Source organism: Phalacrocorax aristotelis, chromosome 7 (genome assembly GCF_949628215.1).
Source record: "Phalacrocorax aristotelis chromosome 7, bGulAri2.1, whole genome shotgun sequence".
Classification (NCBI taxonomy): domain Eukaryota; kingdom Metazoa; phylum Chordata; class Aves; order Suliformes; family Phalacrocoracidae; genus Phalacrocorax; species Phalacrocorax aristotelis.
The window spans coordinates 35,169,745-35,197,304 of NC_134282.1; the positions used below are offsets into that span (position 1 = coordinate 35,169,745).

At 41.7% G+C, this 27,560-nt stretch overlaps 3 protein-coding genes across 3 annotated transcripts in view; all 3 read right to left on the reverse strand.

The window, feature by feature from the left end:
* Nucleotides 1–1,413: 1,413 nt before the first annotated feature.
* PSMA4 (proteasome 20S subunit alpha 4) lies at nucleotides 1,414–7,006 on the reverse strand. The gene is made up of 9 exons (XM_075099987.1): nucleotides 6,911–7,006; nucleotides 6,666–6,706; nucleotides 6,283–6,325; nucleotides 5,317–5,479; nucleotides 3,918–3,995; nucleotides 3,600–3,688; nucleotides 2,615–2,745; nucleotides 2,278–2,401; nucleotides 1,414–1,820 (listed from the first exon to the last, which is right to left on the reverse strand). Exons 2-9 carry the CDS (start codon nucleotides 6,666–6,668, stop codon nucleotides 1,666–1,668), a joined length of 786 nt encoding a protein of 261 aa, XP_074956088.1. The 5' UTR covers nucleotides 6,669–6,706; nucleotides 6,911–7,006; the 3' UTR covers nucleotides 1,414–1,665.
* A 473-nt stretch (nucleotides 7,007–7,479) lies between these two features.
* Nucleotides 7,480–13,067, reverse strand: HYKK (hydroxylysine kinase). Its single transcript, XM_075099985.1, has 5 exons — nucleotides 12,881–13,067; nucleotides 12,023–12,375; nucleotides 11,127–11,269; nucleotides 8,613–8,796; nucleotides 7,480–7,943 (listed from the first exon to the last, which is right to left on the reverse strand). Exons 2-5 carry the CDS (start codon nucleotides 12,366–12,368, stop codon nucleotides 7,480–7,482), a joined length of 1,137 nt encoding a protein of 378 aa, XP_074956086.1. The 5' UTR covers nucleotides 12,369–12,375; nucleotides 12,881–13,067.
* A 1,804-nt stretch (nucleotides 13,068–14,871) lies between these two features.
* IREB2 (iron responsive element binding protein 2) overlaps nucleotides 14,872–27,560 on the reverse strand; it is a 29,294-nt gene continuing 16,605 nt past the window's right edge. Inside the window, exons 12-22 of the mRNA XM_075099984.1 lie at nucleotides 27,175–27,334; nucleotides 26,170–26,305; nucleotides 25,360–25,444; nucleotides 24,592–24,748; nucleotides 22,202–22,326; nucleotides 21,811–21,915; nucleotides 21,212–21,354; nucleotides 19,890–20,037; nucleotides 19,679–19,801; nucleotides 18,834–19,019; nucleotides 14,872–18,189 (exon numbers count right to left, since the gene is read on the reverse strand). Coding sequence (XP_074956085.1) covers nucleotides 18,079–18,189; nucleotides 18,834–19,019; nucleotides 19,679–19,801; nucleotides 19,890–20,037; nucleotides 21,212–21,354; nucleotides 21,811–21,915; nucleotides 22,202–22,326; nucleotides 24,592–24,748; nucleotides 25,360–25,444; nucleotides 26,170–26,305; nucleotides 27,175–27,334 — 1,479 coding nt within the window. The 3' untranslated portion in view covers nucleotides 14,872–18,078. The remainder of the gene's footprint in view (nucleotides 18,190–18,833; nucleotides 19,020–19,678; nucleotides 19,802–19,889; nucleotides 20,038–21,211; nucleotides 21,355–21,810; nucleotides 21,916–22,201; nucleotides 22,327–24,591; nucleotides 24,749–25,359; nucleotides 25,445–26,169; nucleotides 26,306–27,174; nucleotides 27,335–27,560) is intronic.

Consider the following 27,560-nt stretch of genomic DNA (forward strand, 5'->3'; position numbering starts at 1 on the left):
AACTCAGTCTAACCTTAATTAGCTATAAAATTTGAATACTAACAAAGTACTGTCTAAGTTCAGTACAAAAGACAAAAACCATTCGCCTGCACCGAGACTTGAAAATTAAGCAGCAGGTCCCGCAGCCTGCACAGAACCCATGCCACCCCACACCACCCTCTGTATGGAGGTTGCCAAAGTGACTGTAGTCCATCGACACAAGCTGCAGCACTGTCACCTCAAGTCAGATTCCCTCCTCTGTTATCAACACTGAATCATAACAGCAATGAGCTCAAAAATGGGTTTTGTTGAGACTACGGGTAACTTCTGGCCATGTTGACAAAGCACATTTTATCAGTCAAAAACATATGGGATGGATTAAAATTTATATGACACTGTATGGATTCACTCTGTTTCTCTAAATGGTCATATTAAATCCTGTAAACACCAGATATCCTTTGGGGCAAAAAAACCAACCCCAAACAAAACGCAAGATAGATACAATCCAGTGTCGGCACAAAGGGGCTGGATCACCAGCATCACAGTCTGAAACCCAGCTGGTGAAGCCTCTGATTTTAAGCACGTCACTTGAGTAAGCTTTTCAGTTTGCTTTTAATAAAGGATGCAAAATAATTTTCAGTAACTTGTTTCCATCTCCTCTATTAGCTTCAGATTTTTTTTCCAGAACTAGAAGATATTTTTGTTAATCTGAGTATCATATTATTTTGCATTCAGTACAAGGACAATCTGTACAAAAATTACTGTCATTGCTAATTCATGCACAAATATTACAATTGCTGAAGTGGTTAACTGGTTAAGTTTTCTAGGCTCTTGGCTGTCAGAGATGGGAACCAAATTCTTCAGGGAAGTATCAGGAACACTAAATATAAAACATCTCAATTTCCTTTCAGGATAAAATGTAAAATAGTCAACATAGCCTAAAATCATGCACTCCTATTTATCTATTTGTGTTTTGACGAGATAGCTTAACATTTTCACATGGCCTTTGTAAAATGTCTTTCTAGTTTATGTGAATATAGCTAATGTTATATGATTAATTTCTTAGAAAACACATGCACTCATAAAAGGCTATGATAAACTGAACACGTTTGCTACAGAGTATGTTTAAAACACTACTGCTTGCAAGAACGTCAGTTTGACATAGCCTGTTATAGAACAAAATAGGCCAAAATTAAAACTTGGCATGCCAGCACAATTGAAGTCTGTATTTGTGAAATTATTTTCCAAACTTAGAAGCCCATTTCACTACTTCAAAAGGAAAAACCCACACGTACACACAAAATTCTAACACTTCTAACACCATATTTTTTCTTTACCAACTAGCATATACCTTGTTTTAATGGTTTAAAGCGATTAAATCCCTCAAGATTGTGCATATCCAGGCATTACTGAGGAAATAAAGACACCCATCACTATTCTTCTTAAATTTTATTCCATAATAAAAAATAGAAGATGAAAGAAATAGAGTGTTCAAGAATTAAAGCAATTATTGGTCAATGTAAGGAGCAGTAAACTAATTACATGAATGATTATTAAGGACCTAGTTCATCAAAAGTAATTCTGCGTCCTCCATGGCATATTTGTAGGTTTCTACAAAACAGAAATCCACATTATCTTTTACTGAAGCAGGTCCTATATTATCTACAGAACACTTCATTTCATATTCTATTTATCCTTCTCTTTTTGTTCTTTTTCCTTCTTTTCGCGTTCAGCTTTTGCTTCCTCCTCCTCATGTTGTTTTATCAACTGTTCCACCTCCTTTTGCTTCAGAACCCTGATTACTGTCTTTCCGTTCTCTCTTGTCAATGTTGCAATTTCAACTGAAACATATGGAACAGACAGAGGCATTACATTTTGTCCTTTAGACAGAACAATCATCAGAAGGGTAAGATTTGTAGTTACAACTGACAATGAAGCAGAGCGCTCTTCTCCCTCTACAAAGAAGCTTGACTGGCAAGCCAGACAGCAGCCCTCCTCTTCTGCAGCAGCGTATACAAGCGCGTTAATAACTCTCTAGTGATTCTTTACCAGACACGTAGCCCCAGTGGGGCCTACAATCCCTAAACTCTGGTCTAGCCCCTGGAGCTGACCAAGCTGGATCATCCTCAACTAAGCTATCAGTATGCCTCTTTGAAAGGTTAAGGCTGAGAGCTGCTGCATCTTCTAAAAACATTTTTCACACAACAACTTAAAAATCCAATAATCCACATCTAGTGTATTCACTACATTTTCTTTTTGTAAGCCAAGGGCATTATCGCGTATTAGCGAACCACTTACCTTTCTCTGCAGAGAGTTTGCTAACATCCATGGTTTTGTTTAGGACCTTAATGGCTAATGCAAGTGCAGTCTTTAAGGTCATTTCTCCTTCTTTGTAGTCTTGCTTTAGCATTGATACAGCTGCCTGTAAGTTTCACAGAAATTAAAATGGTATCTTTGGGCAATCAACCAAACCGTTGCTTTTTGCCAGATAATTTCAATACATGAATAACCAGCAGTGTTTCTACAGTTATGTATTTCTCCTCTGCACTAGTAATCAACAACTCAGTTTAATTAGTACAGTGCCATTTACACTTTTTGCTTGACTTTTTGAGAGGAAAAAAAACCCAGAACTTACAGCACTATTATTTCCAATGCATGTAGCTTTCCACCCTCCATAATTTCCACTAGGATCACTTTGATACAGCTGAAATCCATAATGCTTATCCCAGCCAATATACAGCAACGAAACACCAAAAGGACGTTTTCCTGTTGAAAAGAAGGTTATTAGCAATCTAAATTTAGTAACAAGACTGGTCATGAGTGACAATTATTTTCTTTGATTTCCTTTTTCAAATCTATTCCTGTGAAGTAGGATTTAACAGACTGTTCTGTTGCTTGAGATAACCACACCAGCATTTCCTTCTAAGTCATGGGGGGAGGGGGGAGCAGTGGTTTATTTCATTTAACTCTAAGAGCAGCTCATTCCGTCTCCACAAATTGTAATTTACCAACTCAGGACTTCAAATCAAAAATTTAAATATTAAGTTTGTAGCCTAGCTATTAAGGCATATAACTTAACAGTGTCAAAAGCCAGATACATAAAAAGGTCATTCTTTCACACTACATATATGTAAAATACCAGAATCATCACTTTACCTACTGAGAAATACTACTTACAACACCATTTTCTAACACGTTGCTTGATCTACAGAAATACTATTTTTTAAAGTGTTACAATATCGATACCCCTACATATAGCCTTATTTGTGAGCCACTGTGCCATTATGCTGGATGGGCCCAAAACATTGCATGGTTATATATCAAAATTCTCTACTGGTCTTCTGAAGGCATTCACTAAGTCCAAGAGCACTTGAAACATTCTATGCAATGGGCCAGAATCTCAGCCACCAATCTCTCAATCACTAAAAGGCAGCACCTTCAGTAGCAAAGCAGTAACCACAACTGCCCACTCCCCTCCTGAATTTGGCTATTGTTTTCCTCAGTATAACTTGTTAGAGCAGAATTTGGTATAACTGTCCAGAGACTCAGACACTTCACATTATGCAACAGAATAATTCTTCAGACATTTAGAAGCACAACGGTTCATCACTCTTCATTACCTCCAAACTGTGTATAAGCCTGCTTGATATCACATAGTGCTGTTACCAGCTGTTCGCAAGGAATGGGCTCTTGATATTGCAACAAATACCTAATATATGAAAAAGAAAACACAGTTTTCAAAACTTGTTTTGCTGGCAGTATCCTCTACCGCATTTAACAAGAAACAAGTTCCTCAGTTGGAACCTCTCTGACCTAGCTGTTTCATTTCAGTCTACTTTGGCTCTACTGAATGCATGTTCATGTCAACTTAATATGTAAGCAGGACCAAATCTGACAGTGCCAGCAACTGAAACCACGTGAACGATCAGGAGACCTACCTCTGCGCAATCAGTCTCAGTTCATTTGTTAGAACATTGGCATCTGAAGTTATTCCTGCAACACTGCAAGCCATATCCCTGCAATACAAGCATACAAGTTAACTGAATTCCTATCCATCTGCAACAAACACACATCTTCACACAGTGGTTCAAGCAGAACACCTGCTGTTGGGCTTTTCTGATCAGAAATACATAGCTGCCATAAAAACCAGCTTCATTAGGGTACATCAAAATTATTATGTAACCATTTCCCAAGAACAGAGGTGGACAGCAAAGCGTAAATGGGTCAGTATGTTAGTTATACATATAGCTCTGAAAAAAGGATCATGCTGAAGATGATTAAGTCCCAAGTGTCTTCACAAGAGCCGTTAGCTACATACAAGTGTCTGTCTGGAGGCCACCTGCATGTTGAAGGAGCCACACAGATGTGGCAGGCCATCAGTAGAAGTTCCTGGCTGACACGCTGCATTTTTGTAACTGAAACTTAGTGATCTTGATTTGATGGTAAGAAAAATAAGCACTTCATGTCCTTGATTGTTTCATTTGCTCTTAAGATCTCTTTTGCCCAATCTGATATTACTACAAAGCCTTCGCTACACAGAAAGGATTCGAGAAAAATAATCCAGCTTATTTTTTCCAAGTGAACTTAATTTTTCAGAAGATGGAAGGGCTGGCCTAGGTGACTATTCAAGCACACTGTCACACAGCCTCCTTGCAAATCTAGTACTTCCTATGGTCCTAGCTGCTTTCAAGATCAACATAGAATGGGAAGCTGACAGGATGAAATCTACCCGTTTCATAGGCACCTTCTGCAAGGATGAAACACTACCTCCCTTACAGGCAAGAGAATGTAATCGGTAACACTCTTCACTGTGACATCATAAATTTAACTTCCAGAGAGCTAAAAATGATGTCATAGTAGAGAGAGGTATCATCTCTGCTACAACTGTGGCAAAGAAAGCTAAGGCACATTTTACCTAATGATCTTGTTCTCTTTGAAACACAAGAAAAACAAAGAAGAGGAGGCTGAGCTGAAATAACACGGTGATTTGTGTGTGCATTCTTTATTCTGCCCCCCCAAATGGTGTTTCGTAACACAGAGAATTCCCAATTTTCTTAAGTGCTGCCATAACATTACCTTGTATGGGGCAGTACCAACAAACAGGCTATTCCACACAGAAAATTCTAGAGATTAAAAAACCAGTGATGCTTCTACTTTAGAAGGAGAACTACTGAAGCAAACAATGACAAAACAGTCATACCTGTCTAAAACAGCGACCAAAAAGAATAATAGCACTTCAAATAAAATAAAACCAGGTTCTGTGCTCAAATGTCTAGATAACAGCAGTATGTTGTTACTGATAACATCACTGGAAATCCGATCATCGTTTCAACTTACTCATTAAGTTTGTATATCTTCTCTGAGAAAAATACTTCATCAAGAAGCTTGTGAATGTTGCGTCTCTCTGCTGCTAGCAAAACACCATCATTTGCTAGTATTCCCAAGCAAGTACCTGCATGTCCAATTGCTTCCATTGCATACTCAACCTGGTACAAGCGACCTAGGAAAGGATTCAAATTACTAACATCAGAAAAGTAACACTGAATAAGACCAAGTTTGCAGAGTGACTTAAATTTGCAAGAAGCTGACAGATACTCATTGTACAACCTAGTCTTAGTCTTCAGTTAATAGCAAATTAATTGGTTGAAAAGGAGGAAGGAGTTAGAGAAAGAAAATGCACAAATCTGATAAGGTAATACAGGGTATCATCGAGGTGGAAAAAAGACCCTCTTTTGGAGCAGGGGGAAAAAAAAATAAAATATCTTCAGAACTCTCTGTTGCAGTACAATGAGCCAAAACAGATTTGCAGCAATCAAAAGAAAATATTTGACACTAAACTTCCAGACTTTTCAAGTCCATCCCATCTAAGAAATAGGAAAGCATGGCTTGTATGTACTTGCTTCAGCATGCGTAAGAATAACACGGTGAGGACTGCACCAGCAGGATATTATGCATTCTTAGGGGGAGGGAACAGTAACAATATCCATCTATACTGAAACAAAAGATGAATGGTGAAGGTTTGCTCAAGTTATTTCAAAAAATGGCAGGTGGTCAAAAACATGCCAGCCGGCACTGTCTCATTATTGATCGAATTAGAACAAATTTGGATGTCTCTACTTCGAACCTTCAGTGTCCTCACAGAATTGGGCACTACTTCTGGCAGGTATATATGATTTCTGTAACTTGATATGAATGGAAACAGACTATGAACAACCAACCTTTATACAAATAGTTTGTTATTTAGTTTTGAGAAGCTGGACAGAACAGTCAGAGTATACTTGAAAGCACAGGGTTAAAAAATACCTTCTGGGGAAAATATGGTCGTTCTGGAGTCATATCTTCGAGACTGTAAAAAGCAATAGGTCATTAAATATCACCATTCTCTTGTCAGAAAGCAACATTCTAAAATTAGTGATTCGCTGAGCCGCAGATATAAAAACCCCTCGCGTAGCAACCTCGGTTTTGTACCCGCGACAAGAAACTAACGCCACCGCCGTTCCAGGGGCGGGCCTCTCCCGGGGACACGGCCGAGCCCGCACCCTCGCCCCGCGGGGGGCTGACCAGCGCCCCCGCCGCTGCAGCCTGAGAGCCCAGCGCCCGCCTCAGGCGGCGGCCGAGCGGACCGTGGCTAAAGGCGGCTCCGCAAAGCCCCGGGAAGGCGAGCCCGGCCCGCCGCTGCCACTCACCATCGTGCCGGGGACGCGCCGCGAGCCGAAAGGAAGCGGACCTGCAAGACACCACACAAGGCACGTTAACCGGCACCGAACGTCCCGCCGTCCGCCGCGCCCCGCCCCACCGGACCCCCGCCCAGCGCCCCCCCCGGCGGCCGCACTGCAGAGTCATCCTCATCGCGGCGGAAGGCGAGGCCTTGCCGCTCCCGCGACGCGCAGGGCCGCGCCCCGCGCCCCGCAGGCCGCCCGCCCTCACTCACAGCAGGCCGGAGGGGGCCGATCGGCCGGGGAGGGCCAGCGAGTCCTGTCCGCCGGGGGAACAACCGGGCGCTGCGGCCGCGCCCAAACCTTCACCGCTGCGTCGGAAATGGCCGCCGCGCCTGCGCGCTGCCGCGTGCCGGGCTAGGGTGGGTCCCGCGGTCCCTTTCCTCCCCCTACCGCCGGCGGGCGGGGCTGGCGCTCGCGCCCGTGCCCGCGTCCGCGCCCCCTCCCGGCAGGTCAGCACGCGCGCAGGAGCTCCAGCCGCCCTAAGGGGTGCCCGTGCGCCGCCCCAACGGCCGCCTTACCGCCCCCCCCCCCCCCCCGCCGTAACGGCTGCCCCCGGCGCTGTGGGGAGCGGCCGGCAGTACCGCTCAGGAAAGCCGCAGCGGCTGGGGCAGGGAGGCGAGGCTGGCCCGCTGAGGAATGGGCAGCGACAACCCCCCCGCCCCGGTCCGTACCCCGAACCCATCTGCGCACACACCGCGGGGACGCGCTCCGGCGTAGGCAGCGCCGCCTTTATTGCCATAGAGTCGGGTGTCACCCTGCAAGTACCTCAGCAGCCATCGGCCTACTCGGCAGGTGGGTGGTTCGTGTACGCCTTGGCAGTCTCAAACCACATCTTCTCTACAGCTTCTTGGCCCACCTCAAACATTTTCATTAAGTGTTTCCATCCGGTTTTGGCTGTGATCATGAGGTATTCCGTATTCTCAGGGTACCGCAGAGCTGTGTGGGCCGCTATGACAAGGGACTGAGAAAACCTCCCGCACACCAAGAGAAAGAGGGCACCTCTCTCCTCCTCTGTGAGCGGCAGGACACTTTCAAACCCTGCGAGAACGTGACCTCCAACGCTTAGAGGATCTGGGCTCTCAATCATCATGTACATGATAGTTATTGCAACTTCAAATACGTAATACCCATAACTCATGTCACTAAAATCCAGGATGCCGGACAATCTATACTGAGGATTCTCTGGAGAAGCAGAACTGGAGTCTACTAGAATGTTGTGGTCATTAAGATCTCCATGATTGATACCTGAACACAGAAGAAACAGTATTTAATAATTATTAAATAGCAGCATCTAACTTCCCCCCCATTTCCCAGTGAAACAGCTTTGAAAAGATGCATAGAGGCTCAAACTAATACTCAACTACAAAACTATGCTCATCTCCCTCAGCATCAAGTGTTGCCTTTCATAGCCTTACTGCTTCCTAGGAATTTCCATTCCCCTAAGAGGTGACCAGACATCTTAATAAAGGGAGCAGTACGAGGTCTTATTCTGGTCTGGTAGAACTTGTGATACACTACATGTTTTCCCAACACAGAATAGCAGCTTTCAAATTATCAAATTATCAGCAACATTAATGTGAGCTGAATTAAAAATTATTAAATAGTTATTAGTGTTTATGAAAAGAAGTAGCATACTCCATATATTCTTATTAAGCTGATATAACAGCATGAAAAATCATCACTTTAACTGGAAGCACACACATCAGAAAGATCAAGAACCCAACCTGACTCTGGACAGCATGTTCCTCCTGGCTTATCTGCGCTGCGTTCATTCAGCACAATATTTACACGTGTCTAGCTATGGACAAAGGAGCCTTTTGGCCTTTTTTTGCCTTCTCCACAGACCCAAACTGCTGTAGGAAATTTTGGTGTCTCTGTTCAACATAATTACAATGAGAACAAAATACTACTCACAGGCTCGAAAACTGCTTAGCTTCGGTATTACTTTCACTTTAAACTGCTTAATAACTTGTTCCACAACTTCACGGTATTTGTTCTGGCCCAAGGCATCAATGTACTGATCTAGAAGAGGAATGTTTGCCAAGTTCCAGATGAACTGACCTCGATGCAGACTTTTTACTGATGGATGATGGAATTTCTTTGGAAAAAGCACAAGGTAAGATAGGCCGTAAGTAAAAATCCTGTTTTTATGATTAAAGGGCTGATTCAAAGCCTCTGTTAATTTTAACAGGTTCCTCATGAGAATCACTGAAAAGAACCATGACTTTGACTATTGCTTTGTATCAACAAGTAAAAAAAACAAGTTGAAGAATTATTACAGCAAGCATCTTAATATCTAACACAACCCAAATGCTTTTTTCCCCATTCTTTAGGTACAAAGGTTAACTCATTCATCACTTAAATAATTCACAGCTGATACTGACTTTCTGTAACATGACATTAGGTAGCGACTTTGAGGCCTTGCCAAAGCAGGAGTCCCACACTGGCAGAGCTCAGCTGGCGCTACAGAAAGCTGTTGGAGCACAAGAGATGCAAAACCTGGCAGCGAGCTGGGAACAGGCACACTCTGTGCATTTAAAGGTGGCAGCTTGGAGGGGACGAGCCTTACGGTCAGGTGGCACATGAAAAATCCTGAGGACCAAAATACTTTATGGAGATACTGGACAGAGCTTTATTCTTACAAAAATTTGCCCTTGTACATCCAAGTAGCCTAAATATTTTAGACAACAACAAGGTCCCTAACCTTTCTCTCACGACCAAATGAAAAAGGTGATTTGGAAAGTGACGTTCAGGGAGGAAAAGCACCCCTCCCACTGCATACCACTCTTATCCTTGAATCCACTAATGCTTATTAAGGTGGCTTGTGGGCCAGGTTCCAGCAGAGCATGGGACAAATAAAAAACCCTTCCTACTAGAGTAACTTAAAAAGAAATCCACGCTTGTAATTAAGGCTCTTAAAGATAGCTAAACGATCGTCAAAACTGGAACCGTATATGAAAAAGTAAGGAACAGGATCAAGCCTAAACCAAAAATCACAATACAGGATCCCTAATGCTGTATGAAGCACGACGCTGGTAGGAAGAAATATCATCTGGTAAGCAACCACTGCAGTCTTCCCAGCACAAATCAGATATTCCAGCAAGCTGTAAATGCGATACCAGGTGTGCAAAGGGTAATAAAAAGTCATGAGCTCCTGTTACTGTAAAGCCATAGACAGTCGTGTTAGAGCCATGAACTTAGTTCCACCTTGAGGAACATCCAAGCAAAAGGAGACACCAACAGACAAAGCAGTGGAATACTATTTTGTGCACACAACAAAGCATGGCACATCGCTTTGCTATCAAGTTGACAAAGTAAAATAACTGGGAAGAAAAGACAGGTTGTATTTTCTGATCTGTCATCAGAAAATTTAATACCTTAGGTATTATTTTTAGTGTTGATCATATATTGAAGTTTTGACAGTAACAATTGAAATTTTCTTTCTTTTAAATGACAGACCTTGGTAGATGATAATCTGTATGTTCAGGGCATAAAGAGCCTTTTTCATCAAAATTTGCTTTCTCATTAACTCTTCCCTCTTTTGCAGGACAAGTCACAGCCATATTTTGAGACTAGCTGGTCTATATAAATTGTTTTAATTGCATTATGAAAGCGTGACCAGAGTGGTAGAATGCAACAGTACATTATCTTTCCCAAATGAAAAATGCTCCTGTAATTTAAGAGTGTGGTTAGTAAAGCTGGCAATTCGCATTTCATAATTGTCTGGAGCCAGTAGCCAGAACATGAGAAGGAAAGGTTAATGAAAGGCAATACATAATGCAAAAGTTCTTTTATGTATCAGACTTAATTACGGGCTGATTTACCAGCTTTACTATCCTATATAATTAGAGAAAGAACTTACTTTGCATTAAGATTATTTGACCGGAAGCAGTGCAAATGAGAAGTGTCACAAATCCCTGTTCACTGGCCCAACTGGCACTGTAGAGAAGGAACCAACTGCTACCAGTGGTCACAGTTCTAATGACCAGGAAGAAGACAGCAAGTCAACGTGAATTCGAAATAACAGACCAGCCAGCTGTGCCTGACATGCTGTATGTAAAAATGCTTTAAAACAAGTTTTACATGCTTCTAATTTGGGCAGCCAAGGGTTCGCTCTTCTATTTGCCAGGTTTGAAACCTGAAACAGGTGAGTTTTGCACAGGTAAAAAGAAATCCTTATCTCCCTGTTCGTGGTACAAAAATGCATTGCAAAAGGATCATCAATACCGTGTCATAGGCACCAACTGGGGAAGTGATTTAGTGGTGGTCAGCACAGAGGCTGGCACCTGAAAGATGAGTTAAACTGACAGCTGCATTCACCAACTTGAATTTTGCAGATCAGGAAAGCAGACAGCAAGCACGAGAAGTAATACAGGGGAGAAATTAACTGAGAAAGAAGTTTGTGAGACCAGAGCAACAAAAACTCACCTCTGAGAGAGCTTTATCCAGACTGGCAGCTAGCTTACCGATCTCATAGAAAATCTGAGTATTTGTAGCAATTTTTGCTACAGGCATACCTGGCAGGTAAGTCAACAGTCTGACCATGTATTTTTTGTTCCCAGATCCACTACCTAACAAGGAGAGAGATATGCAGTCAGTTGCTTCAACGTACATGATTGAGTATTAGCTAATAGAAGAGGCAAAAAAGGTTTATCCCTGTGTAGAAGTTGTCAGATGTAGCTGATAAAACAGATGTGATTTACCAGAATGCTGTACAATGATGTTGAAACCTTAACATGCTCAAAATCTACGCTGGACCTCTAGCCCTTGCATTTGGAATTGACTCTGCCTACAGCAGGCTTCCTCCAGTGCCCGCAGACACCCACCTGCACAGCTTTGCAGTGGAACAGGAGGTCTCGGGAATCCCAGCTTTGGTACAGAAGTTACAGCAAAAATAAAAGGAAAACGTCCCCACAATTTTCATTCCAAGTGCTAGTAAAGCAATTTGTTCTGGTGTCATAGATGGGCTAGAACTGTATTTTACACTATTCTGCAGGCAAATAACTTGTAACACTATTTAGTCAATGAGGTTTTGTTTCCTTTTCGTGTGGGTGGACAGGTCACGTTTTCTCCAACTCATTACACTTAAGTTATTTCCTAAGTATTTTCATAGTTAATTATTACTCTTTTTAACATGCTTTGCTTCTAGCATTTTAACTTTGGACTATTATGGCTGGACATACAGGTCACCCGATCCATATCCCCTAATATTTAAAAATAAGTCTAGAGTTTTACTTTAGTGCATATATGGCACACCATATAGCAAACTACCACCAAGCTATGGGTGAGACAGCAGGGCAGTAAAGGTGATTCTAATTGCTCACCTCCTGACTCCAGAGACATTATGTTACCATCTTTTGTAAGATAAGGAGTAGCTGAAGGAAAGCCTTCAGCGCTGAGAAACATCATGGCCTGGGTCTGTGCTTCAATGAGGTCGGGCTCCTGGCTGTCTTCCGAATTGGTGATCTTCAGGACGTACTCATCAGCACCTTCAGCTGCGCCTTTGCTTCTAGAGACACGCACGTGGAAATTCTGATCATCATAGCTGGGGAGTGGCCTGACCCAAGACACCTTTAATCCAAACACCCTTTCAACCAATTCAGTCACTTCTGTTTCACCAAGTGCTGGTTTGGTGAATGTCTGGGGTTGACAGTCATTTCTAGAAGACATTGTGTCTCTAGGAGAAAAAGAGAAGCTGGATGATCTTATCTGTATTCTGACATCAGAAGCAATAACTACTGCAACAAAATGCATTCGGATACTGGAGAGGAGTCTCCTGGGTTTATTACACAAGCAAAGAAAACTCACTAAGCCAGTCCAGATTTCTTACATCGTGGTTTCTTGTCAACTACTTGGTCTGTAGCCAGCCCCCCAGTGCCTCCCCCGCCCCCGCCAAGAAAGACTTCTAGAGAGATGCGCTCGATCTGTTCAGAACAAGCAGGCGTGATAAGCTTATTAATTAGAACCATTTTTATTAGCTGAGTTCCAGTAGCAGCTTAGCCTGGCACGTTGCTAAACACGAATGATTTCCTAAGGCACAGAGTTGCTGAATCCCTGCCCACAAATTCCTAACTTCACGTCTGCGAAAGAGAAGAACTATTTTGCTAGATCTTAAAGCAGACATCCTCTTTCTGCCTGGTCGCGGCCGTCGGAATTCCTGCCTCACGGAACACAGCACAAACCTCGGGACGCTCGCTCTGCCTCTGGCCCGCTCCCGGTCTCGGCCTCCCCTCCGCACAGCCACGGACCTTTAGACTCTGCAGTAGCTGCCCCAATCTCTGTCCCGCCCGGGCAGTACAAGGGCCCGCAGGGAGTGACCGCCTGCCCCCGACCCCGCGCCCGCCCCACCGGGCAGCTCCCGCCCCCCACAGTGACCCCTCCCGCCCACCGCCGCTGGTCCCGGCCTGCCCCTGCACCGGACCGCCCCTTCCGCGGGCTCTCCGTGCGGGGAAAGGGTGGCCGAGACGGAAGGCAGGCAAACCCGCAGCGCTGGCGCGGGGGCTGCCGGCTAGGCAACGCACCCTTCCTGCGGGGTTTTAGCTTCGAACAGCACGAGAGGAAGGAAACGTTTGACCTCCAGTCAGAACGGGAAAACACTTGAAGAAAAAAAAAGCAGTGCTCCCACTGCTAGCAGTTAGAAACAGAGATTTACACTGGATTATTTTGTTTAAATCCTTTTTTCGGGAACACAAGATCAAAAACTCTATCAAACTGTTCTGATGCAAGATCATTTACCTGTAACAAACCTGAGGCATCTTTCTCAAGATGGCCTTTAAACTGGACCTCAGGTGGGAAACACTGGTCCAGTCCTAGAGAATTTTAGACTTAATTAAAATAATTACAAACCTCAGTCCCCCACACATACTACCTTTCATGATCGATATATAAATCTCATCTGAAATTCATGAATAAAAAAAAAAAAAGGTAATCTGCAATGTTTGAGGTCCTGCTGTGATGGAGCTAGGCATCTGAATAAGAAGGATCTAGGAAAGTGTTACTGAAGTTTAAAAAAAAAACTGGTTTTAAGTAAACCAGTTATCAAGAATCCTCTGTCCCCATATTTCAGTGTTATTGGTAATATTAAGGACACTAAATTGAAAAAATTATTTAAATCCAATGGGGAATTTAGAAAAGGGGAACTATTTCCCAGGAAACAAATACAAGTTCCTTGGATCTTTTTTCCCCTCAATTTCAGAACAGATGTTACTAAACAAAGTGATTGACCAACTAATAAATATTTTTTACCTACTTCACTCTCCTTCCTCCCCGCCCCCCTGAAATCAAACAAGCATGGGTTGGTTTTTTCAGGAATAAAAGAGCTCTGGAAAATATTTAGGGTTCCCTCTCCCGATTTCTGGGGCTGACTGAAGGTTTAGCTCACTGGAACAAAATTGATACAGCAGGAAATCATCCTTACTATGCTTGTGACTTTAAGGTACATAGCAGGTTACAGAAAAACCACAATATGCTCATTCTCTTTGTAAACAAAACCACAGTGCATTTTGCAGATCTGTACCTTGCTAGTCTTGCCTTAGCTTCCAGACAGTAGTGCCAAGACTTAAGACCTGTAGACTTCTGTTTCCCCTGCCTGCCCAGTATTCCAGTGGGAAGCACGGTTGTGAGGCAACACACAACACTAGGGTTGTACTTCAACCTCACTTACCATTGCCTGCAAGAAAGGTAAGACTTGGATAATCTAGCATCTCCATGTTGGATGCAAGTCTAATGCCTCTTCTGAAAGTGAGTCTTCAGAGGTGGGTCGGTGTTGGACACCCCCAAATCACTTTTGAAGATCCCGTCAGAGCTCTCAGGTATATGCGCCATAACCGTAACCCGGGTCAGCAGCTTGCTTTAGTACAGGATTTGATCTGGATTCTCAAAGCAGACATTTTCCTGAAAAAAAAAAAAACCAAACAACCCACCACCACAGTTATTCAAAAAGAATTTGATATAATATCCAGACTAGTATCTGGGGCTCAGTTAACACAGAAAACCTCCTTCTACACCAACTAAATGTGCTTTGGAAGCCCACATGTGAGATACTAACAAGAAAATGAAACATGCGCAATTATACCCTTTTCCTTATTCACCCCACCCTTTCATGCATACTTACAGTACCATTTTAGGTGTATTCCATACTATCTATTCAAAATAGATGGGAACATACAAGAACTGTGATACAATTTTCTTTATTAAAAATAATTTACAGCATTGGTAACATTTTATGCACACTTGTCAGTTGAACTTAAGATATATCTATACAATAATTGCTGAACTTAAAACTCACACTGTTCTGTTGGCTTTAAACAGCAGACATTGATTTGCGGTTACTTAAATATGATGAATATACATAGTTTTATGTCCTTATACTTAAGTGTAAAATGTATAAACATCAACACTATCCCAAAGCTTTGTCATTTGGGAGGGGAGGGAGGAACAGGGGGCGCAAGGAAAGAAAACATTCAGAAAAATTGGAACAGATTCTTCCCCCAAATGAAACTGGAGAGACAATTCTAGGTTAAATACATCTAACACACTGAGTCACCGCTTAAAAAAAGGTACATTTCCTCCTATTCTTTTAAGATACTAGAAAGAGGTCTAACTGAGCAACGCTTTTGTGTGTGATCACAGCAACTGTCTCTGACTGTACTGTGTCCTGCTGCTGCCAGAAAGCGGATGCCACTCTTGCCCATCTGAAGCTCATAGGATCCTAGCAGCATGTCCAAAGTTAAAAGCCGTCTCTTTGCTGCTGGTTGTCAAACTGGACTTTACAACATTCACCACTGCACAAGGAGGAGGGGACAGGGACATTGCCACAGGTAATCAGGCCAGTGTTACCTTCAGCAGCAGTTCACTACCACGTGAGAAGTGGGAGATGGGTGCATAAGCAGTGCTGCTCCTTGCAGCACTCCTCAGGCATACAGATCTTAAGGGTAGGAGTCAGCCTGCACTACTCAAAGATGCTATTTGCTTCAGCACGTTTAGGGCTGGACCCACTGCAGCAACAATGGCAAGAGCCTGAAGTTGAACAGCAACTGTGCTAAAGCACACCTCAAAAAGCCGTCTTTCATTGATTTTAAGACATAGGAGTGCATGAGAATTAAAGGAGTTGCTACGGTAATGAAACTCACCACGTCATCTTAAGAGATGACTAGCTTTATTGGTGACAACTTGCAAGTAAGTTGTAACCCTTGAAATTGCACTTAACTTCACAATACTGGTTTACCTTGACATGGCTTGGATCACTGCCTCCTTCTGAAGCAACGAGCATGTTACTGCACTAGAGAGGGTGGGAGGCTGTGTTCTGTTCAAGCATTAGCAGTTACACAAGTTTTAAATAGGCTTGTAGTTGTGTTTTTATTTATCATCTGCACAAGATATCATTAGGTGTCAGCACTAAACTCCTATTTGCTCCCCAGTAATGAGCATGCATTCTCCTGAACTAAATCAAGAGTATACCTTTGGGCTGGGGAAAAAAATAGCATTAGACACTGTTGTACAAGAAACAAGATCTGCTCAATAACTCTGGATAAAATTAGCAAGAGTGTACCACAAAACAGAAACTCATTCAGCATTCAGTTCAATATAGTTTTCAAAAATGCATTGATTTATCACCCATGTCAGCGGTACGAGTCACTGGAATCGTTTTTATCTTGACCAGAAGAAAACCAGAAACCCTCATGAAATAACAGATCATAAAGAATGTCAAACTTCAGGGAACTTTGTCCAATCAAATAAAAAAAGGTGTATCAAAGTTATGCCAGTGAACTCAATGTGGCATTTGAACTGTCAAAAAATTAATACATTGTAATGATCTAATTATGCCGAGGGGGGTTATGGTTTTTGTTTTTTAAATGGAATGTCAGAAACATACTATTTAAAGATTTGAACAGTGGATCTGTTAGTCTGGACATCAACTAGCTTAGTGTCTGGTTATAAACTGAACGTACATGTACTAAAGCTAATAAAGTCCTCTTGAAAGTTTTGATATTTAAGACAATGTTTACCAAGAGAAAAAAAATCTTAAAGCAAAATCTTTAAAGGCAAGTTATTGCAGTTTTTTTCTCTAGAAGTTAATCCTTCCATAAACCCTAAGCAGTATTGTGAAGCTTCTCAAGATACAGGAGCACAGAAGTAGCACATTGAAGCTGAAGGCCCACTTGCACAGATCAGAATCTCTCAGTGCTTAGTGAAGTGGTAAAACAAGCACCTGTGCAGAAACTGTGCATCCTCTCTTAATATCAAATACGGAACAGGGATTCTGCTGTCAACATGCTGATAATGGAATTTACAGATGTTGCAATGGTGCAAGAGCCAGATTTGTTCCATATTCTGGGATCTTCAGCAGGGGAATCTGATGCTTGTTTGGAAGAGCTGTAAACTAACAGCATATTAGAAAGCATTAAAAGGCAGTACGGCTACATTTGACAAGAAAGTATAACTTATTAGACCGAGGTTGTAGTTGACGCTGACGAATTTAAACAGTCCTAATAAATGTTTTTAAAGATTTTTTAAAGGTTAAAATACTAAGGGGAGGTACTTTGTCTAATGATATCACAGACGGTACAGTAAAAACCGATGTCATAAATGACAAACTGCATCCCTTGAAGTAGGTATGACAAACTTCAATGAAAGGACACTGCAGCTTGCCAAAAAGCTGGGGTGCTACACTTCACCTGCAAGAACAAAATAATTGCAAGCATTTTTTCAAGTGCAGAGGTGTTCCCCATACTTCTAAGCACACGATATTTTGTAGCATGAGCAGTTCTAAATCTGGATCCAGGTGAAATACAATCTCATAGTAAAGGTAAGGAAGTCATGATATGTGACACAGGATACCCTCGGCCTCACGTGGACTGCTTTTTCTTCAGCCCATAACCTAAAGAGCAAGAAATCCAAAACTGAATATCTATTTTAAGCTCTGGATGCAAAGACAAAAAAATTCTGTTTGGCCTTTAACATTCAATACCATCTGCTACCCTTAAACCAACAAACAGCAGTGCACAAATTTACAGGTGCAAAAACTGAGTGGGAACAACTGCAGAAAATCTTACATAATAATCTTCAGCACAATCAGTTTCAGATTTCGCATAGTTTATTTACAAAATGGTCTGATAAAACATCCCCTCCATACTTACAGCTCTCTGCCACAACACACATGTTGATTTTAGCAATGTTTAATAGCACCATTAGAATATTATTTAAAATCAGGAAGGATCTTGTTGCAGTTACAATGATTCACAATCTTTTACATCCATGGACGAAGGTAACTTTGAGCACACTAGGACTGTTTGCAGTTCCACAGTACAGATTTCCTGGGTTCACACAAGGCATTTTCAGAATTACCAGTTATGCAAGGTACCCATACAGTCAGTAGCTACTATAAGAATCTTCGAGCCACAAAGTTTAGACTTCCACCATATTTGTATACAGTGATCTCCATATCGTTTTCAAACAAGGCAATCACGCTGAATACTTTTCCAGTGCTTGTCTTCAAAACAAAAGCAAAAAAGAGAGACCAATTAAGAGTTTTGCTTTCACTTCCCCTCCCTTATTCTTAGTTAACATTCTAACCCCGAAGTTTTGTTGAACACAAGGTAATTGAACCCGCTTATCTGCCACTGTGGATCCCAGGCAGTGCTGGGAACAGAACGAAGGCTTATTTTACTGCACAGTTTAGATCCAGTTGGGAGCACGCCACCTACCTATTGATACCAAAGAAAAAGCCATTTCCCTAAGATGGCACAAAGGATGTTGTTATAGGCATACGGTCCCTTTTCACAGCATGGAAGGCCAAAGCCCCTCTCAAATAGTTGCAACCCTTGTCTTTAAGAGAGCCCGAAAGATGAGATCCAGTTCTACCCTAACGCAGTGCCCACAAGGGGGGAAATCATGCCCAAAAGAACAATCAAGAATTTCAGGTTGCATAAAAAGCCGCATAGAAAGAACATGTGTATATGTACTTTGGGAAACTTCAATAGCCATGACAAACTTCAGCCAAGTCTATAAGCATTCTTTCAAAGAGAATTAAGTTTTGGGTTTTCCTGCTTTCAGTCATAAGGATTAACTTTTCTTTCTGCGCATTCAATCGTCAGTATGCTCAACAGAGAAGTTAAAAAAATATTGCAAAGATACCTTAACATCCAATGTCATTCCAGGTGACAGCTCTGGAGGGAACAATATAGAAAACAGCTCTCTGCCAGTGAGACCCAAAGTACTTGGATTTTCCCCAGGAAGAAACTGAAGTGGAGCTATGCCAATTCCAATCAACTGACTTCTATGAACCTTCTCGTAGCTTTCAGCTAGGACAGCTTTAACACCCTGAAGAAATACGAGTGAATTTGTGTTTCAATACAGTAGTCAGAGTGAAATGCAAATTAAGCTTCAAATAAGTATTATGTCCAAGATCTTGCAACTGAAGAGTAAAGAGAGCGCTTCGTAGGAGTCCTGTAAGCAAGCTAGTACATCTTTCAGCTTTACAGTGAGATGAAGGCAGATAAGCCAGAGTAGGCCCATGCAGTATGAAATGGAGTTCTACAACAGTCATCATGCTGTAGTTAGCAGGCAGAAAATCCCAGACAGAATGTAGTTGCTTCCATTACTCCACATGAATAAGTGGCTGACTCAGAATATATTCTGACTATTAGCGGAAATTAGTCTCCAACAGCTAGATACTTAATACCTGACAGAGACCAAACAGAGGTCAGCACTAGATAGACGTCTAATTTATCTCAGAGCCTGGAGTCTAAGATGGCAAGTTACATAAGTAGGAAATTCATATTTATGCTGACTTAATGATTCTCTTCTATGAAGATCCTAGCAAAGAAATTCTTGAGAAGTCTTTAAAAACACAATGTGGTACTATATTCAAGGCTGAAAACAGTTTCTAAACACATTCATGCTCCAAACTAAACAATGTGTTTTTAGGTATTTCCAGAAAATACAAAAACACGCCCCAAACCCAAACAAACCAGCAGTACCAGTAAAAAAGGCCCTTTTGCAGCCCAGTCTCTTGAGCTACCCAGTCCATACTTCTTTCCTGCTAGAATAATCACAGGGATGCCTTCCTTCTGGTACCACTCCGCTGCTTCAAACACATCTAGCTGTGGAATAACAAAGTGAAATAGTTTGAGCAAGTTCTAAATCTGCATCACAATTTCAGATTAGGTATGAAAAAAACCACGTTTTTACCGTTTGTCCTGATGGGAAGTGAATTGTTCTAGGACCTGGTTTTCCTATGAACTTATTCAGAAGCTTAATATTTGCAAAGGTACCTCTTGTCATCACAGCATCATTACCTCTTCGAGCTCCATAAGAGTTGAATTCACGAGGTGTGAGTCTAGAATAAAAAGAATACTTAAAAGGGAATCAGTTATTTTAAAGATCATAATATCATTTTCAACTAGATGATTTTTACAATAGATGCTACAGCATCTCTAAGTTTTCAGTGCAAGATGTAAAGAACTATTCATTCACCAAATGCAACTGTTATAAACCACAAACAAAAGGGGTAAATAATTGCTAGATAACTCATGAGGAAAGCTGCAATTTTAAATTCATTTTCTGTAACATCACTAAAGTACTATGAGCAGTATGACACTTCCAGAAGAATTATGGGGAGACTGTTCTAGGAAACAAGCCTGTTTATGAATCCTCTTACCTCTACCAGCATATTTATTAACAAGCCTTGTACCAAAATGAGAGCTCTACGCATGAAACAAACGACCATCCTGGTATTAAAGGGCCATTAATTCTTTCTTTCTCACACTACTACTCACTCAAGAGTGAATGCAATAGTTAGAAAAGCCCACACCACAGGCTATTATTTTATCATGCTTCACTGACACTGTAATAATAATACAACTTTGCAATGTAACACAATTGTATAATTTCCAAAATATTCAGCAGAGGTGTGACACTGAACAGCTCAGCACCACGTTGCAATCTGTGCCTTTTCAGAATTTCAGTGGGGGTGAAAGGCACCCACTACTGATCCAGGATCCTCGCTGATGCAGAGGTAAGTTAGAGCACGAATCACATTCACTTATAAAACTGGGCTTCATTTTTTCAAACTATATATGTTTCTACAACTTCTGATCCGTACAGCGAACCTCTCTGACTGTTCTTGAGGCCAGTGACAGTAACACCGACTAACCTCACGTTAAAAGAAGGTCAGTCACCTGATGTGTAAATTGGTAAGTTACTTTTGGTTTGGCATGCATGTGGCAGCACACCTTACTGTACTGACAGCTATGAGAATGCGTTCTTTAAGGGGATGCATCTCAGCTATTTGGGTAACAGCAACCAGAGGCTGCAAGAAAGGGGGTTACCGGGACTGCAAGACAGGTGATTACTCAAACGCCAGTAACAGTTACTATTTTGCTTATCCATGTATCATCTCCACTTCATGCAGACAGGCATTTATAAAGGAAAGCAACAGTGCTGATCAATTATTTGGCACATGAAGCAGTCCTCTGATATAATTAGAGCTGTTTAATATGACATGTCCTTACCCTTTATTGGTCAGATACTTGGCAGCTGCACTACTCCTTGCAATACTTCCAGCAGGGGATATGTGATCTGTAGTTACAGAATCTCCCAAATAGAGCAAGACGTGGGCATTTTCAATTGGTTGTGGTGAAACTGGTTCTTTGGCCTAAAAGTGAAGGGCAGGGGGGGACAACAACAACAAAAAATAAAAAACACATTTTTTTTCCAAGATCCTTTGAGACATAAAACACATCTGCAATATGTGAAGGCATATTGATGTACAGGCTCCACTCATTCCAGAGATACAAACAGTATTCAAGAGACTGAGAATCACAGAATCATTTAGGTTAGAGAAGACCTTTAAGATCATCAAAACCAATTGTAGAGAGTCTGTGACCAGGCTGAACATAAAGGCTGAGTTTTGCTCTTACTGACTGAAAGTGCTTGACAGAGATCTCCAGTGGCTCAGGTTTCACCAGAGCCATGCTGGCAGACATCCAAAGAAAGGAGAAATATTAGTGATAATCAAATTTGTTACTTAAACATTGACACTTTACTGGAATAGCTGTTCCTTTACTGAATGTAATGTATATAATCTGGTGGATAGATCCAATGTACTTACAAGTTTATCAAAAAAGGAAGGACATCTGATATAAGTAGATTTTAAATCCCAGGGAAATAAAGTTGACTCTGGTGCCTCCAGTAAATTCCATCGTTTGTTTCCTTTCTACAAAAAAGAAAGTTAATCAAAAAGAACAAACTGGTTTACGACCCGTTTATATTTGGAAACCAAAAGAAAACTTACTGGTGATTTTCTTTTTAATTTCTATTATATACTACAAGTTACCTTATTGGACAGTACTTAAGAAGCACTAACACAAGCACCCATCTCACTTAAGTCCTCCTTTACAGTAACGGAAATATCTGACAAACCAATCATTCCACTGGAAGATATTATAATGCTACAATGAAATGCAATCTTTAACTTACCTAGAACAAAAGACCATTCTTACCTCCATTTTTTCTTTCAATTCCTTAAACATGGATGACACCACACACTCTTCCTCCACTGTGTGAAGTTCTCTTCGGGTGGGCCAAATATCTCGTAAGTAAATACTTTTGCCACCAAAGCCAGTGCCTGAGTAAGATTTTTAAACAGAACAGTAATTTTGAAGAATAAAATATTACACTTTGTATTTTTATTAGAACATAAATATGTATACATTCAGGTCATCAGAGACGGTACCAGCGATGCAAAGAATTTAATCGGTTAAGTGGATGCTTTGCTTTAGCTACGAGCAACACCAAACATGACTGCTTTCTCTTGAAATATAAAATTTTGTATGCTGAAATGCATGTGAAGAAACCTCTTCTACAAACGCATTTGTCCTGGTTTCAGCTGGGATAGAGTTAAATTTCTTCGTAGTAGCTAGTATGGGGCTATGTTTTGGATTTTTGCTGGAAAAAGTGGTGATAATGTGGAGATGTTTTGGCTGTTGCTAAGTAGCACTTACACTGGTCAAGGACTTTTTCAGCTCCCCATGCTCTGCCGGGTGCACAAGGAGCTGGGAGGGGACACAGCCAGCACAGCTGACCCAAACTGACCAATGGGATATTCCAAACCATATGACGTCATGCTCAGTATATAAAGCTGGGGGAAGAAGAAGGAAGGGGGGATGTTTGGAGTGATGGCGTTTGTCTTCCCAAGTCACTGTTACGCATGATGGAGCCCTGCTTTCCTGGAGATGGCTGAGCACCTGCCTGCCGATGGGAAGCAGTGAATGAATTCCTTGTTTTGCTTTGCTTCTGCGTGCAGTTTTTGCTTTACCTGTTAAACTGTCTTTATCTCAAACCATGAGTTGCCTCACTTTTACTCTTCTGATTCTCTCCCCCGTCTCACTGGGGGGAGTGAGCGAGCAGCTGCATGTTTAGTTGCTGACTGGGGCTAAACCACGACAGTCCATTTTGGCGCCCAACGTGGGGTATGAAAGGTTTGATATAACGACAGATTTGATTGGAATGTGCTAGATGGAATGTATAGTGGTTATTGCTGTTTAGCTATTAATTAGCAGGCTTCTGTGCTTGCTATGGGGCTTGCCTGACTTACTGTATGCCTTAAAATCTAGTGCTCATTAGTGGTGCTTTTTGCTTTCGCTGCTTGCTGTACTGCTTATCACCTTACCCTGCTGGGCCTGGGAACATTCTGATAACAGCCATGGCAATGCGCCTGGGCTGGCAGATGGCCAGGGCCCCGCTGCTGTACTGGACAGGCTGGAACTCTAGGGTGAACTCAAGACCAAGTCAAGGGGACTGTGACCTGTGGATGAATCCATGTGGGAGCAGGACACCCCAAAGCATCTGTGTCTCTGTATAAGCCCATGCCAGAGCAGGTATATCTCAAAGCATCTGTGGCCTTGGTTATGTCTGTGCCACAGCAGGTACACCTCTGAGGCAATTGTGGCCCAAGGATAAGTCCATCTTGGAGAAGGTACACCTCAAAGTGTCTGTGGCTGTAGATAAGTCCGTACTGCAGCCGGTACACCTTGAAGCATCAGTGGTGTGCATGAGGTCATGCCGGAGCACCTCAAAGTGCATGGGCATGGATAAGCCCACAACAGAGCAGGCTTACTTCTCAAGGGACTGCAGCCATGGGGCAAAGCCATGTTGGAGCAGGCTTTGGAGGGACTGCAGCCATGGGCAAGGCTGTGTTGGAGCAGGTTTACTTCCGGAGGGACTGCAGCTGTGGGTAAGGCCATGCTGGAGCAGGTATAGCTCTGAAAGCATTGAGGCCCATGCAGAAGGCCATGCTGGAACAGGCATACCTCAGAGCGACTGTGGCTCTAGATAAGTCTATGCTGCAGCAGGTGTGCCCCTGGAGAGACTGTGGCTCCCGGGTAAGGCTCCACTTGGAGCAGGTACAACCCTAAAGGACTACAGTCTGTGGATAAGTCCAAACTGGAGCAGGGGCAAGGGGAGGAGTTCATTACAATGTTAAACATGATGGTCTGATCCAAATGGACCAGGAGCGGAGATTGTAATGGAAATACCTTTAAATTGTTCTAACCCAGGATTTGAGTTACATATTATGGAAATTACTATAGCAGAAACCCCTTGTTGCTAGCCAGGCTGGGAGCAAGGGGAGGAGTTTATGGCAATGTTAAAACCTATAACCTGGCCCAAAGGGGCTAGGGGTGGAGATTGTGATGGATATACCTTTAAATTGTTGTAACCTGTGATTTGAGTTGCATCTTATAGGAATTACCACAGCAGGAACCACCCGAACCAATGGAGGACAAGCCTTTCAAGAAGCAGTGCAAGTGCAGCAGTGACCCGACCTGAGCTGACTGGGGCTAAACCACGACAGCATTAGATGTGGAAATATAAGATGTAAGGAAATACTTACCCAAAGGCTCAGTTTCAAAGTCTATTCTAACAGTGCCTGCAATAGCATAAGCAACTACTAGTGGTGGAGAAGCAAGGTAGTTGGCACGGACACAGTCACAGAGACGTCCTTCAAAGTTCTTTGTTCCAGACAATACTCCACAGGCAATTATATCACCCTGAAAGACAGGCCCATAAATATTTTTCTAGGACTTTGTGGTACTTCAACAGCTTGTGGTGTTTTCTGTTGACTAAGTCAGATGTGCTTTTAGCATTCCGCTTCCAATATTCATTCTAACACTTCAATTTAAAGGCATTTTAGTCTCTCCTGCTACTTTTCCTCTTTCTCCCTCTTAACCCTCTAATGCTTTTTCTAGTCACTTCACTGAACTCCTCTCCTGCCTTTTATTTCTTGTATTTTTTTTCTGCTTCACAGGATAAAAATGCTGCAGCTCTTCAGACACTGCTGGTTAAAAATCACCCAAGCACGTAGCTCTTTAAAACCCTCCTCTTCATTTATGATACAAAACGACATGTTGCATCCTCCGTAAGATTAGAGCCTATGTATTTATCTTCTAATTTACATCTGTATACTACAAATACTATTTATTATGTTTTATTTTACAAAACAATGTATTACTGGGGTCACCCTCTAACATGCAGAAGTGCAAAAACTTTATGCAAAGTCTGAACCAACAATAAAGTATATTTTTCACAGATTACTCTATTTCTTGATCGCTTAACTGGGTGAGAACTATAGTTCGGTATTCAACAAGGCATAGAGTTTTACCTGTTTTATTGCATTCCTGATGGCTTCTGGCAAGGGAGCAGTGTTTCCAACACAGGTTGAACACCCATAACCAACTATCTCAAACCTACAGTGGAAAAAACCAATCAAGTAGTGCATTAAATTATCACAAGCAATTTGGTAGCAAAACAGCTTTTTCTTTTATTAGCAATCACTATGAAGAATTTTTTTGCTTTGACAACTAGACTTTTTAGGAAGTGAACAGCAGACACTACATCTCACTGATGCCAGCAGAAAAATACAAGGTGATTCTGTGTAACATTTTGGTAATCGATCAAGGTAAGTCAAAATATCCCAAGACATTGTTAGTTGCATAAGTAATAGCAAAGCAAAGGCAGTGACATTCCTCACAGGGCACAGCTGGGCATTGTTACAGGATTATGAACATAACCTAATTGTTATTGCTATGGAGCAACGAAAAACATGCTAAACAACCCATGACAGCATCATCATCAAGGAAAGACTAATACAGACTGTCCGGACAAATCTACATCCAGCTTCCACTTTTAAAATATACGCACAAGTGCATCCTGTCTTATAATACACTTACAATTAAGTAGATCACTACTGAAAAAAAAACAGAGCTCAGGTGAGGTAGAGATCTAAACAGTTGTAAGGTGGGAATAAAATAGATTAAAACACACCTTTAAGTCAGCTAGTAGTTAAAACGACAATCTAGTAAGTTAAGAACTGGCCAACCCAAAATGAACAGCAACCATATTTACTGACCTGCGTAAGATCCCTGTGTGCTATTTTCCTAAAATGACAAATGAAGTAGGAGTCACAACTTACCCAAGCTTGCTGAGGTATGGTAATACTCCACTTGAACTGAGGTAATGTGTAACCATTCCACTGCCTGGTGATAAACTTGTTCTTATGTAGGGCTTAACCACTAGGCCAGCTTCAACAGCTTTTTTGGCCAGGAGTCCTAAAAATAATATTAAAAAAAAAAGAGACAGCTTATGTTTTGTATATCCCTTAAAAGAACACCTATATGATGCTACTTAAGTTAAGCATAACAAAACCCAGAGGATGAGCAGACCTTCAGCTTATTGAATTATTAAAGCAACTACTTGCCTGAATAAAGTTTCTTAACTCATAGCAATACCATTCAGGTTTTTGTTCCCATCTCTATAATGTAGATGCTCGTTTTCTTTTCTGTAAGAAAAATCTTTCCCACATTCTAGCTGACAGTGCAAATTCATTTACTCTTCTTCTGATACAGGACACACTACCTCAAAGGGAAGCTTGCTTTGGCCACAGAGGACCTCAAAAGAAGAAACCAAGGTCTGAGAGAGGATTAACTGTCTGGGAAAACTGTATGCAGCTCGTGAAGGTAAGGCACATACTCCTTAACTAGTGACTAAAGCACAGAACAATTGTTCAACAATATCAATTTTTCTTTCCAGACTCTGCAGCTGACTATAGTTCAAGCTACTGTCACCCAGGATGGAGTCAAAGCTAAGGCCCAGCCCCTTCATCAGTTGTGTCCCTAAGAGCATCCATCTGAAAAGCGCCCTAAAACTGGTTACTTGTTGAAATATTACCGAATGTAAATACTCTGTAATTACCATCGTTCATACTGCTTTACGACACAAATTTTTAGATTGTATTATTGAAGAGTAACTGTCATTATACAAACTCCAGAACAAACAACAAGTTTAAGGCTAAAAGTTTACAGTTTCAAACCTTTAGGTCAAGTCACTTCAAATAACCTACAAAAGCAAGGGTTAAAGACCTTGAAAAAGCATGGGAGCACCATTAAGATCAAGTTAGCTGTCACTAGTCACAACATACCTGCAGCAAGCATGACAGATGGATTACAGTTATTTGTACAGCTGATTACTGCAGCAATGACAATGCAGCCATGAGATAGCTTGTATTCGTTTCCTTCATACTGAACAGGTACAATGTCATTCTGTTTCTCAACTGCAATCTGAAACCCTTTAACACCAGACTAGATGACAAAAATACAAGTTAGCGGTTATTATGGTACAGAAGGTATGACTTTACAGCAAGACCAAGTGAACCCTCACTTTAAAATAACACTCAACTGTCCCATTAGGAACCCTTAAACAGATTTTAAAAGCAGCCCTAAGTTCATGCCTCTCTCCATACCTATAGTGGTCTCATCCTTCTTTCTTCATAATTGCTTTAACTTTGCAATAATTGTGAACAAATGC